This window comes from Amblyraja radiata, chromosome 14, assembly GCF_010909765.2.
Source record: "Amblyraja radiata isolate CabotCenter1 chromosome 14, sAmbRad1.1.pri, whole genome shotgun sequence".
Lineage (NCBI taxonomy): Eukaryota > Metazoa > Chordata > Chondrichthyes > Rajiformes > Rajidae > Amblyraja > Amblyraja radiata.
The window spans coordinates 29,902,615-29,915,298 of NC_045969.1; the positions used below are offsets into that span (position 1 = coordinate 29,902,615).

Sequence of the window (12,684 nt, forward strand, 5' to 3'; positions counted from 1 at the left end):
GCAGAACTGGCCGCCACTTCAGCGCCTTCTGCCGGCCCACTCACCTTTGGCAGTGCTCTCCGTCTGAATACCTCTGACCTGCCGCTCGCCGGTTTCACTCATGTCAGCCGCTTCCCGCAAATCCTTAAATTCCCACAGCCGAGTAACCTTAATCGCGCTGTCGGAATTCAAGGTTTCGCGGGAAGCGGCTGACATGCGTGAGACCGGCGAGCGGCAGGAGCGAGGTTTTTAGACGGAGAGCTGCCAGAGGTGAGCGGGGGCTGGCAGAAGGTGCTGAGGTGGCGGCCGGTTCCGCTTTATCGGCACGGCGGCCGCGCAAAGCCACCCGAGCTACTTCAACCCCCTGCCTCAATGCGGTGGCTCCGTGAAAGGAGCGTCGCAAGTGGGTTACTGGCATGATCCCGATCCCCGCCTTCACAACGCTCCTGCCCTCCCCGCAAATTTACCCCGGGCCAGACTCCCCAAACGCTGTGAAAGGAACTCTTCCTCCACCCCGGGAAATACCGTATTTAAAAACATATAGCACCAAGAAATGTACTTGCCACATTAATGGTACACAAACTCCATTCTTCTCTCTTTGTTTCCTAAGATACTCTTCAGATAATGGCAATCCATATTTGAAAAACCCACCAAGAAACTAGCGCTGAGCATGCGCAGTACAGCAAAGGCAGAATTTCAGCTGCCTTCAGCCCCGCTTGTCATTGATGGCTTGAAGCAGCGCCGACGGCACCTGGGCTGCACAGACCTTCGCGTGTTACAAGTGCTGTGGATAGATGAAAGGCACGGAGAATTATGCCTGCCTATGAGATCGATCTCTTAGATAGGCATAATTCTCCCATGTCTTTACTATTTATATTTAGTAATTACCATTTTATAATTTTAATCAGGGTAGGCAGTGCCTACCTTGCCTATCCTGACGGCACGTGCCTGCCGGGAATTAACCTTGTAAACCTACGCTGCACTCCCTCAACAGCAAGAATGTCCTTCCTCAAATTAGGGGATCAAAACTGCACACAATACTCCAGGTGTGGTCTCACTAGGGCCCAATACAACTACAGAAGGACTCTGCTCCAATACTCAACTCCTCTTGTTATAAAGGCCAACATGCTATTCGATTTCTTCACTGCCTGCTGTACCTGCATGCTTACTTTCATTGACTGATGAACAAGGATCCCCAGATCCCGTTGCACTTCCCTTTTTCCCAACTTGACACCATTTAGATAGTAATCTGCCTTCCTGTTTTTGCTACTGAAGTGGATAACCTCACATTTATCCACATTAAACTGCATCTGCCCACTCACCCAACCTGTCCAAGTCACCCTGCATTCTCATAGCATCCACCTCACAGTTCACACTGCCACCCAGCTTTGTGTCATTTGCAAATTTGCTAATGTTACTTTGAATCCCTTCATCTGAATCATTGATGTATATTGTAAATAGCTGCGGTCCCAGCACCGAGCCTTGCGGTACCCCACTAGTTAGCAATGTTACAAAATTTTGAGATTTTAAAAATCAAGTCTGCAATTTATCCCATCAGATAAAGCATAAAAATAAGTTTAATTTGACACCTAATTCACTTTCATATCTCAAGTATTTAAAAAGTTATGGCCATTTTCATACTCGGAAATGAGCATCTTGTTCCCTATTGATTTTCTATGGACATAACAAAAAAGCTGTGATCGTGAACAGTCAAAAGCCCATAACATTCTTAAAAATTAAGAGAACTGAATGAAATTTTCAGTTATCATAGATTGAAGCATTCTGAAACAAATATAAAATAATCTTACTTGGATGACCTGAAATTAAAGCATATAATTAGTTAGTTACCTAATTGTAGCTAATTTCAGACTTCAATTACTAGATCTAAACATCTATCCATTTCTTAATAAATGATTAACATTTTTAAATAGCCTAAATGTCCAAATAATATTCACAAATAATTCACAATAAAACATGATTTTAAAATCTCATTTACATTAATTTATAGACCAAATGGAAGGAATTTAGTGTTCAATTGCTGTAAATAAATGCCCATTTAAATCAGCTTTCGAGTGGGATCCTGTGAACGCGCTGGTTTAGAACGTTCACATTGCGGTAGATTTGTGCCCCCAAATGCCCAGAAAAATACTGCGGGTTATAATGGGCCCAAAATGAGCTACTCGCAATATTAAACTTTGTATAAAGGGATCTTTAGAAGCTCTTTTTAATGTAAAAATATACAGCCTTCCTTCAGTTGTCTGCTTTATGAGACCCTGCGGTTGCTGGTGGTCGCGGGTTTAGAGATTGATTTTTAAACTACTATAACTATTATTCAAGGCCTTTAAAACTAATAATAGCTTTTGCGACGGGGTCTTTCAGCGATTTTACGTAAATATTTTACAAGGCTGAACATCTTCGATTGGAACAGCCTAGAGAAAATCGCGTTTTAAACCCGCCCCCTCTAAACGGCGCCAAAATCGCGCACACCCGCAACGACAGATTTTCAGCGACGCTTCAGGTAGGCTTTGCAACATACCTACACTAGTCACTGCCTGCCATTCAGAAAGGGACCAGTTAATCCCTACTCTTTGTTTCCTGTCTGCCAACCAATTTTCTATCCATATCAGCACTCTACCCCCAATACTATGTGCCCTAATTTTGCCCACTAATCTATGTGGGACCTTATCAAATGCTTTCTGAAAGTCCAGTTACACTACATCCACTGGCTCTCCCTTGTCCATTTTCCTAGTTACATCCTCAAAAAATTCCAGAAGATTAGTCAAGCATGATTTCCCCTTCGTAAATCCATGCTGACTCGGACTGATCATGTTACTGCTATCCAAATGTGCAGCTATTTAATCTTTTATAATTGATTCCAGCATCTTTCCCACCACCGATGTCAGGCTAACTGGTCTATAATTCCCCGTTTTCTCTCTCCCACCTTTCTTAAAAATGTGGGATACCATTAGCTACCCTCCAATCCACAGGAACTGATCCGGAATCTACAGAACATTGGAAAATTATCACCAATGCTTCCACGATTTCTAGAGCCACTTCCCTTAGTACCTTGGGATACAGACCATCAGGCCCTGGGGATTTATCAGTCTTCAGTCCCACCAGTCTACCCAACACCATTTCCTGCCTAATGTGGATTTCTTTCAGTTCCTCTGTCAGAGGATCGGGAAGGCAGCTACAACTCTCGCTTACCTCACAACTCAAGTGTGGACCAACCCAAAGCTGACAGTGAAGACAAAGATAGCAGTCTACAACACCTGTGTCAACAGCACACTGATGTACAGCAGTGAGACATGGACTACATATGCCAGACTGGAGAAAAGAGTCAACACCTTCCACCTTAGAAGCATCCGCCGTATCCTGGCAAGACAGAGTGTCCAACGCCCAGATCATGTCTTGCGCTGGCCTTCCCAGTATTTACACTCTACTCAGGCAGGGCAGACTACGATGGCTGGGCCATGTCCACCACATGGATGATGGCCGTATTCCAAAAGCCATCCTCTATGGAGAGCTGACATCTGGGAGGAGAACCATCGGCCGCTCCCAGCTACGTTACAAGGATGTCTGCAAGAGAGATATGAAGGCGCTCAACATTGATGTGGAGTCCTGGGAGAGCCCTGCAGCTGAACACACGAAGTGGAGAGGTACCCTGAACCAACATCTCAAAACGGGGGAAGAGAAACTGATGACTGCAGCTGCAAACAAGCGGGCACGCAGAAAGGTGCGCAGCAACTTCAACAGACCAGATCTAACTTCTAAATGGTGATTGGGGTTATTAAAACTGGCATCATATCATGATGGTAGCAATGGCGATATGAGGAAGTGCAGGTGCTTGTTTACCAAAAAAGATACAAATTACTCGAGTAACTCAGCAGGTCAGGCAGCATCTCTGGAGAACATGGATAGTAGACCTTTCGGGTCGCAACTGAAGAAGGGTCCTGACCCGAAATGTCACCTATCCATGTTCTCCGGAGAAAGTGCCTGACCAGCTGAGTTACTCCAGTACTTTACAACTTATGGTCGCAATGCTCTCCCTCTTTCCATTCACTATTCTGATTAAAGATAGCTTTGTGGTTGTAAAGGAGATATGGCTGTCACAAAGTGAGTACTTAGTTGCATTGCTGTGCCTCTGAGTTCTTGTTTGATTTTGGAGCAACGGGATTATTTGCAGCTGCTGAGAGCATGTGATGGCCTTACAAGGCAACTGTTCTGAAATAACTGGCTGCCTCGTCTCAGCAGATTAAGGGCAAATTACAAACTCAGCAAATCGCTTTACTGATTGAATGTGGCAGGTATTGAGTTAGTCCCTTGCAGGACACAACAGTAAACCCTGCCAACTTTTCACATTGTCAAAGCAAAGTAGCAATCAGCTCGTCGATGTGTTCATTTAATGTGTAAAATAGAACCATGGCATTGACTACTGCAGGGGGGAGTCACAAGCTTGTTTCCAATTATTGTGATTATTTTATTGAATGTGCAGTCTGCTGCACAAAGTGTGTAGTGTTTCTGTGACTGAAATCCGTGATATTGACTGATTTCATTCAGCACAGAGTTCAGAGATGGGCTATTTTCTGCGGCCATATGAAGCAAATTAAAGCCATCACGTGCAACCAGGCTTGGTGTGATGGTTTAGAACAGGGTTCAAGCAGGGCACTCCCCCCCCCCCCCCCCCCCCCCCCCCCCCCTCAACTTCTGTGATAGGATCACAGGGTGGACCCATTCCTCCCACATTGCAAGAGATACCATCAAGGGGATCATTGAAAATCAACTGTGCTAGGTTTCCCCCACCACCTACCCATCACAACAAAGGGCAGTAAAAAATGCATTTTGCCTGAAAACCGGCAGCATCGTTGGTCTGCACTTGCCTTTGAGATGGTCATTTATTTTGTAGACACAGCATGGAATCAGGCCCTTCGGCCCTCGGAGTCCACACCGATCGTCGATTACCTGGTCACGCTAGTTCTCTTTTCCCACTTTCTCATCCTCTCTCTACACACTGTGGACAATTTACAGACGGCATTAACCTACAACCCCACAAATCTTCAGGATATGGGAAGAAACTAGAGCATCCAGAGGAAACCCATGTGGTCACAGGGAAAATGTGCAATCCGCACATTCAGCATACGAGGTCCGGTTTGAACCCAGGTCTCTGGCACTGTGAGGCGGTGGTTCTACTAGCTGCGCAACTGCCGCAACGGGATTAAGTGATCCTACAAACAATTTTCAAAGCCCCGTGATCCTCTATTGTGTCATGGAAGGCAAGTCAATATACATTTACATGGTGAGCAGGGGGCACGAGCTCCAAGAACATCCTGGCACCATTGGTGTTGGACCCCAATTTGAATATCCACGGTATGAAGCTTTTGTAATCATTTTGGTTCAGAACGCCGTGGCCAAATCATCTTCACTTCCTCCGAAAGCAGGGCTGTGGAGTCGATACCCAAAACACCCAACTCCTTGATTTCTTGTGTATCCGACTCTGACCGCGACCCCTAGGTATAATAATTCTAAATCTGCTATGATGACATTACACAAGATGGCATTTCATAAGAACTACATGAATCATCAAGCTACCTTTTAAACACATGTCCTTAAAGTTTTGAGTCTAATGGTTGTAGCTATGCTATTGTGGCTTTTGTATTGTTTATTCTTGAAAAAACCCCATCATTCATTATGCAAAAAGAAAGAAGAAAATTACATATAGGACTATGACAGAATGAAAATTCCATTGAATTAAATAAAAATGATAGAAGTATTACTCCAAAATGTATTAAACTAAGGCTACAAGTATGAGCTAAATAGCTAAATGCTGACAAAAAAAATATCTCAAGTGCAATAGAAATTAAAAGTAAATGCGCAGGTAGTTATGTTTGCTATTAAAGTACATACCTAAAATTTATTAATAACGTCCTTAGGAACAGAATCGCTTGTGCCAGATCCTCTTTCATTGAAGTCCTTGAATGTGATTTAATTATTTTCAGTGCAGAGAACAGTCTCTCCACGCAGACCTGTGGGTGGTATGACTGTTACTATCATATCTGCAAATTTTACTATTTCTGGATAAGCAGGGATGACTTCTTGTACTGTAAATTTAGATGAGCGATCATATTTCTCTACTTCTTTTAAAGCACCAAAAAAACTGCTTAAATTCCAATAGTTTAACATCAAAAGGATTCCTTCGCACATTCAAACAGGAACGCATTGCTCTCGACTTCAATTTTATCTAAATATTTTGCAAAATCTGACTTCATCATTTGAAGAGGATGAGAAGGATTTGGTACTCCCTTCTTCATTTTGTGGTTCTGACTTTTCAGATAATAGCCCTTTTAAACAAACTGCATCACAGAGGGTCACTTTTGCTTTAGCAATTTGATCATCGCTCAACAAGATTCAGTTCATTGGATCTATGTAGCCTGCAGCTTACAAGATCTGATTGTCAAGTAGCAGACCCTCTCTTCTTCATTGATGGTACAATTTCTTCAGCAATGAATCCAACAGCTTTGGATAGGTGATATATTAACCTTTTCTACTCCCATAGGATGGTACCAGGAGTAAAATCCTCTGCTTGCAGCTTTTTGATGATTGCATAAGGGTGAGCAAGCAGAGCTTCTAATTGTGGTACCAACCTCCATTGACTTTTAGTCAGTAATACACTGGGATTATCAATGTCTTCTAGAAAGGGGTTAGGTCAAGCAAATGCTTAACCATCGTATATGTGCTGCCCCAGCGAGTTGCTTGGTCCAAAATATCTCCCTTTCCTGCACATCTCTGGAGGATAGCATCAATTTTAGAGGTCCTGGCTGTTGTGGCTACTTGCCTCCCCTTACCCATCAGAGTTGCTGCATGGCATTCTTTCAATTCATCTCTTATTGATAGTTGCAATGTACATACAGCACAGTGCATATGTTGGATTAGACAGAGCTGAGATGCCCCCACAACAGTATCATCTAAAGTTTCATTATTCTGTTCTGTTTCTTCTGTTTCAGTTTCAGAATCTACATCAGAGATCTGCCTTATAGTAGTGACTTTTTCAACTTTATTAATATTTTCTATTGTGCTTAGCATACTTGAAGCATTATCAGTGACGATGCAGAGAAACTAGTCTTTCTTAATTTCAAAATCTTTCAAAATTTCTTCCACTAAGTTCTGGAGATAAATTTCTCATGGTGTGCCTGGATGTCCTTTACTCCTAATGTCCGAGTTACTATTTTATTGTTTCCATCAACAAATCTAACATTGATGGCAAAATAGCTAAGTCTGGGATGAATGGTGGCATCCATTTTAATGAACATGAACTGCCCATTAAGAGTTTTTTGAAGCTTTTCCTTTTCATTCTTGGCTTCTTCAAGTATAAGTTTTCTGATACTCTCCCTTCTGACTCCTAGTTTCTTAGTTATTTGTCCATTTCTCGGGTGGAAATAAAATGTGCGGTATGTTTAAAAAGCGGGATTTTTTTCCGATTTACGTAGTCTCTGAAATTTATCTTGAGGTCAGACTCCAGCAGCACCAAAATTACTCTGACTCGACGATTCCGACTCCATAGTCCTGTCCAAAAGTCCCTGTTGTCACAGGTACCAAACTTCAGGTTATTCCATTCCCTTCACTAATTCAGAAATAGCTAATAACAGCAAAAGCTTTGGGACCTGTAGTGCTGAAGACATGTTTCAGATATGGTGGTGCTGCTTACCAAGATGTTCCAGTGCCCCTGCACATTTAGAATATATTCAACAGGTGGACAATGCCCCAGAATATCCTGTGTGCAAAAGTAAAGTAAAATTCAACCCACCTCATTGTTTTGTTTTAAAGGAACAGGTGGTGTCAGGACAATGCTTGCCAATAATCTGTTTATAGATATTCGGTTTGGAGTTTGTCAGCATAATTTTGCTCTTTGCATCATCTTACCCTTGGTTGAAAATGGGCAAAATAAGTAAATTGTTGAGGTGAGGTGAGGTGAGAGAGTCTGCCTTTGGAACTTAATGTAGTAAGTATAGCAACAAGGCTCCCTGGAGAAACATCAAAGGACAACGCCATTGAGGAGCCCTGCCACACACAAAGGAACAGGCAGTTTCTGTTTTCTTCTTCGACCTTTGTTCAGTATGCGCACAATCCTGCGATGCGGCTTCTCAAGAGAGCCATTTAATTTTCAGATATGCCTGGTTCTACTCTAGAATGGTGAGGGCAAGAATAGAATGAGGTTAGACAAAAAATGCTAGAATAACTCAGCAGGACAGGCGGCATCTCTACAGAGAAGAAATGGGTGACGTTTCGGGTCGAGACCTTTCTTCAAAGCTAGGTCAGTCTCTTGCCTAGAGTAAGGAATTGAGATCCAGAGGAGATTAATTTAAGGGGGGGGAAGATTTAATAGGAATCTGAGAGGTTACTTTTTTTACACAAAGGGTGGTTGACGTATAAAAGATCTGTCGGAGGACATAGTTAAGGCAGGTACTATTACATGTTTATGAAACATTTAAACAGGTACATAGATAGGGTAGGTTTGGAGAGATTGGGGCCAAACAAAAGCAGATGGGATGTGTATGTCGGTGTGCGTAAGTTGGGCCGAAGAATCTGTTTTCCATGCTGTATGACTCTGACTTCGATTAAGTCTTCCCTCAACCTCTGATGTTCCGGAGAAAACAATCTAAGTTACCTCTCCCTGTAGCTGAAATCCACTAATCCAGGCAGTATTTGGGTAAACCACCTCTGCACCCTCTCCAAATATTCCACACTGTTCCTGTAGAAGGGTGACCAGAACTGCACACAATGCTCCCAATGCAGCCTAAACAAAGTCCTATAGAGCTGCATCATGAAGAGTTCAAGTAATGCTTGAGCATTGCACAGGCCAGTTCTAACAAAACGTCAAATAACTTCTGTTCAACATTCAACAGCGCTCCTGTTATTAAAAATCCTGCCTTCCGCATCCTGGGGTTTACAATTGACCTTAAATTTAGCCGGATGTCTTGTATACTGGCTACAAGTGTAGATCAGAGTGCTTTTCCTTCATCTACAAGGCACGTCAGGAGTGTGATGACACATTTGATTTGCTCTAAAAAATCTTGATAGTTCCCAAACTCTTAACATCTGCTGTCTTGTGCAGCGGGTGCCTGGAAACATTGTCACATGTAAAGTTCTCCTTCAAATTGCATCTGTAAATATTTGTACCAGTAGTTTGTGACCAGTGATCACATTTGCTTTTTATTCCTCCGTTATTTAATTGACTAAATTTAAGTATTGTATTCCATGGGCCCAGCTAGATGTGAGCACCTAATTCTAAATCATTAGCCCAGGCCACTGGATTAACAGTCTAGCATCACAATCACCTGCAACCTTTTATTATGATAATCCACATCAAATTGTTAAATTGCTAATCAGATCTAAAGATAAAGATTGCAGATTAAAAGAACATGACCTTGTCTCCACACAACATGTATTAGATTGCCACTCGCTGGAGAATGTTGCAGCAATGCTCCACCCCCTGCGACACAACAAACACCACTGGTTTTCAGCAGGGAGGGTCCCGGTGAGGAACACTGAGCCATCCACATACACGGAATGGTGAGATCCAATTAAGTAAAAAAATGTGTTTGGTCCACTCAAACAGGGTTGGTAAGACAGATTCCTGTTGTAAGTGTGGATAAATTGGGGGAAGACACACGACTTAATGAAATAATAGAAAAACATCCTGGAAATACTCTGCAGGTTGGATATCATTGGTTGAGCAAAACAGTTAACTTTTCAGATCAATGACCCATCATCAACATTAGAGATTTAGATTCCTCTGGTGCATCGGTTAGTGTTGCTGCCTCACAGCTCTAGCGACCCAAGTTAGACCCCGACCTCTGGTGCAGTCTGTGTGGAGTTTGCACATTTCCCCTGCAACGGTGTTGCTGTTGGAGTCATTTACAATAATCAATTAACCCAAGTATGGTTGGTAGCAGAAAGAGTCTTGACGGTCTTGTGAGAGAATAAATTGTGAGTGCAGCGAAAATGAGAAGGGGATGGGATCGATGAGATTGCTTTAGGAACTAGTATGGAGCTATTGGTTGATTGATTTCCTGTGTCAAAATAGTTCAAGTTCAAGTTACATTTATTGTCACATGCACCAATTGGTACAGTGAGATTTGAGTTACCATACAGCCATATGAATAAATAAGAACACAATACATGATAGAATTTAACATGAACATCCCCACACAGCAGAATCAACGTTTCCCACTGTGAGGGAAGGCAATAAAGTTCAGTCATCTTCCTCTTTGTTCACCCGTGGTCGACAAGGGAAAGGCTGACACTGACACTGAGCAAAGAGGTCCTTCTGCAGTTTTATAGGGCCCTAGTAAGAGCACACCTGGAGTATTGTGTGCAGTTTTGATCCCCTAATTTGAGGAAGGACATTCTTGCTATGGCGGGACTGTCATATGCTGAGGGAATGGAGCGGCTGGGCTTGCATACTCTGGAGTTTAGAAGGATGAGAGGGGATCTTATTGAAACATGTAAGATTATTAAGGGTTTGGACACTCTAGAGGCAGGAAACATGTTCCCGACGTTGGGGGAGTCCAGAACCAGGGGCCACAGTTTAAGAATAAGGGGTAAGCCATTTAGAACGGAGACGATGAAACACTTTATCACACAGAGAGTTGTGTCTGTGGAATGATCTGCCTCAGAGGGCGGTGGAGGCCGGTTCTCTGGATACTATCAAGAGTGAGCTGGATAGGGCTCTTAAAAATAGCGGAGTCAGAGGGTATGGGGAGCAGGCAGGAACGGGGTACTGATTGGGGATGATCAGCCATGATCACATTGAATGGTGGTGCTGGCTTGAAGGGCCGAATGGCCTACTCCTGCACCTATTGTCTATTGTGTGAGTGGGCGAGTGAGTAGGCGGGTGAGTGAGTGGGTGGGTGAGTGAGTGGGTAGGTGTGTGGGTGTGTGTGAGTGAGTGGGTGGGTGAGTGTTTGGGTAAGTGTGGGTGAGTGGGTGGGTGAGTGAGTGGGTGTATGAGTGTGAATGAGTGAGTGGGTGGGTGGGCGAGTGAGTAGTTTAGTGTTTTGTGCAACCTGGACTAATGGATTGACTGATCACCTTCTCAGATGTCCCTGAAAATCAGTGTCTGTGCATCAGAACACACAAGTAACACAACAGAAAACAAGGTCACAACTCCAAATTCCAATGGATATTTGGCAATAATTCGAGCTATATTAATGGTTCATAACTTTTAAGGAACTTTGAGTTGACAGTTGATTTTTCTGCTGTGTGCAAAACATGATTTTCAATCAAATCTGAGATGGTGACCAGCCAACCTTCTTACTTACTTTTATTTGGTACAGAATCAAATCATCCAATACCAAGCAATTTATATACAAGTCTCCGATAAATCATCAATGTTTGCTGGATTTTGGTCCTTGAAATCGGGATTTTTGGACCTTGAAAATCCTTGAATTTATAGCTGTTCCAAGTGTACGAATCCTACTTATGACCCAGTATTTTATGTAAAACTAATGATTCTTTTTCCTGCGTCACTTTGCGGAATCTTCAAATTGCACCTTTTGAAAACATTCAGGACCAGCGGACATTCAAATGAGTGATCCAGGGGTTGACATTTTTTAACAAGCAAGGCAGTCTGATTCATAAAGGACACAAGAATGATTTCAGTGATCATTACGCAGAACTTAGAATATTTTGCTTAAGGTTCCTTCGCTTTTGAAATGTTGCTTGCAAAGGACATGTTTATGTTTCCTGCTGAATCTTTTATTTCTTCCTTTGCCAGATTTTTACAGTCCAACAATGATCGGGCTTAAGACCGATCAAGAGGTTCTGGGTCACCTGGTTAGGTTAAAGGTTCCTGCAGTGGCTGAGTTGATGGAACAGCACAGCGTGATGTGGACCTTGGTAGTCTCACGGTGGTTTATCTGTTTGTTCATCGATATTCTCCCTGTGGAGGTAAGTTTGTGAAACAGGACATCTTAGTACTGCGGTACCATGCAGTTCAGAGTTTTCCATACATACATGTTTTTTTTCCCTAAATGATTGGATCATACTTAAAGCTTCAACATGTTTGTTTACCTGTTTAGCTCTGTTTGGAGTGAGCAATTTATCTTGGAGAAACTTTGTTAGTTGCATACTTAAATCTTGTTTTTAAGGTGCTGTGGAAAAGGGGCGCTAGTACAACAGTGTCAGCCTTTCCCTTGCCGTCATCCTGGGTGACTACACTTGCACCGTCTCCACAGTTCATCTTGGAACTTACTGCAAATATTTTTATATTCATTTAACAATCACAAGATAAATTGATTTTTGCAAATGGCCTCATCCCAAATTGTACCTCTAGCTTAGAATTACAGGTAGTTCTGCTATTTCACAATAGTTGTGTACCTACGAAACTTAGTATTATAGAGAATCGGGTTGTAAAGACAAGAGTGTCATTGGGAAAAGGAAAGTAGACAAATGCTGGAGAAACTCAGTGGGTGAGGCAGCATCTATGGAGCGAAGGAATAGGTGACGTTTCGGATCGAGACAGGTTAGAGACCAGAGAGTTTGACACTTGCAAAAAGGTATTTTTCTCCATAGGACTTTTAAAAATGAATGTCTTTTTAATTGATTTTTGTTCCTGCAAACTAAAAATATAAAAGGTTGTTTAATAGAGTACCATTGCACATGTGTCAATAAAAGTTATTGTCAATTTCAATAACCACTCGTGATTAA

General features: G+C 42.5%; 1 protein-coding gene across 2 annotated transcripts in view; it reads left to right on the top strand.

Moving 5' to 3' along the window:
• Positions 1-12,684, top strand: part of grtp1 (growth hormone regulated TBC protein 1) — a 57,997-nt gene that overhangs the window by 20,637 nt on the left and 24,676 nt on the right. For both annotated transcript variants that reach the window (XM_033032968.1, XM_033032967.1), the window contains exon 6: positions 11,753-11,925. In XM_033032968.1, the coding sequence (XP_032888859.1) occupies positions 11,753-11,925 (173 nt within the window). The remainder of the gene's footprint in view (positions 1-11,752; positions 11,926-12,684) is intronic.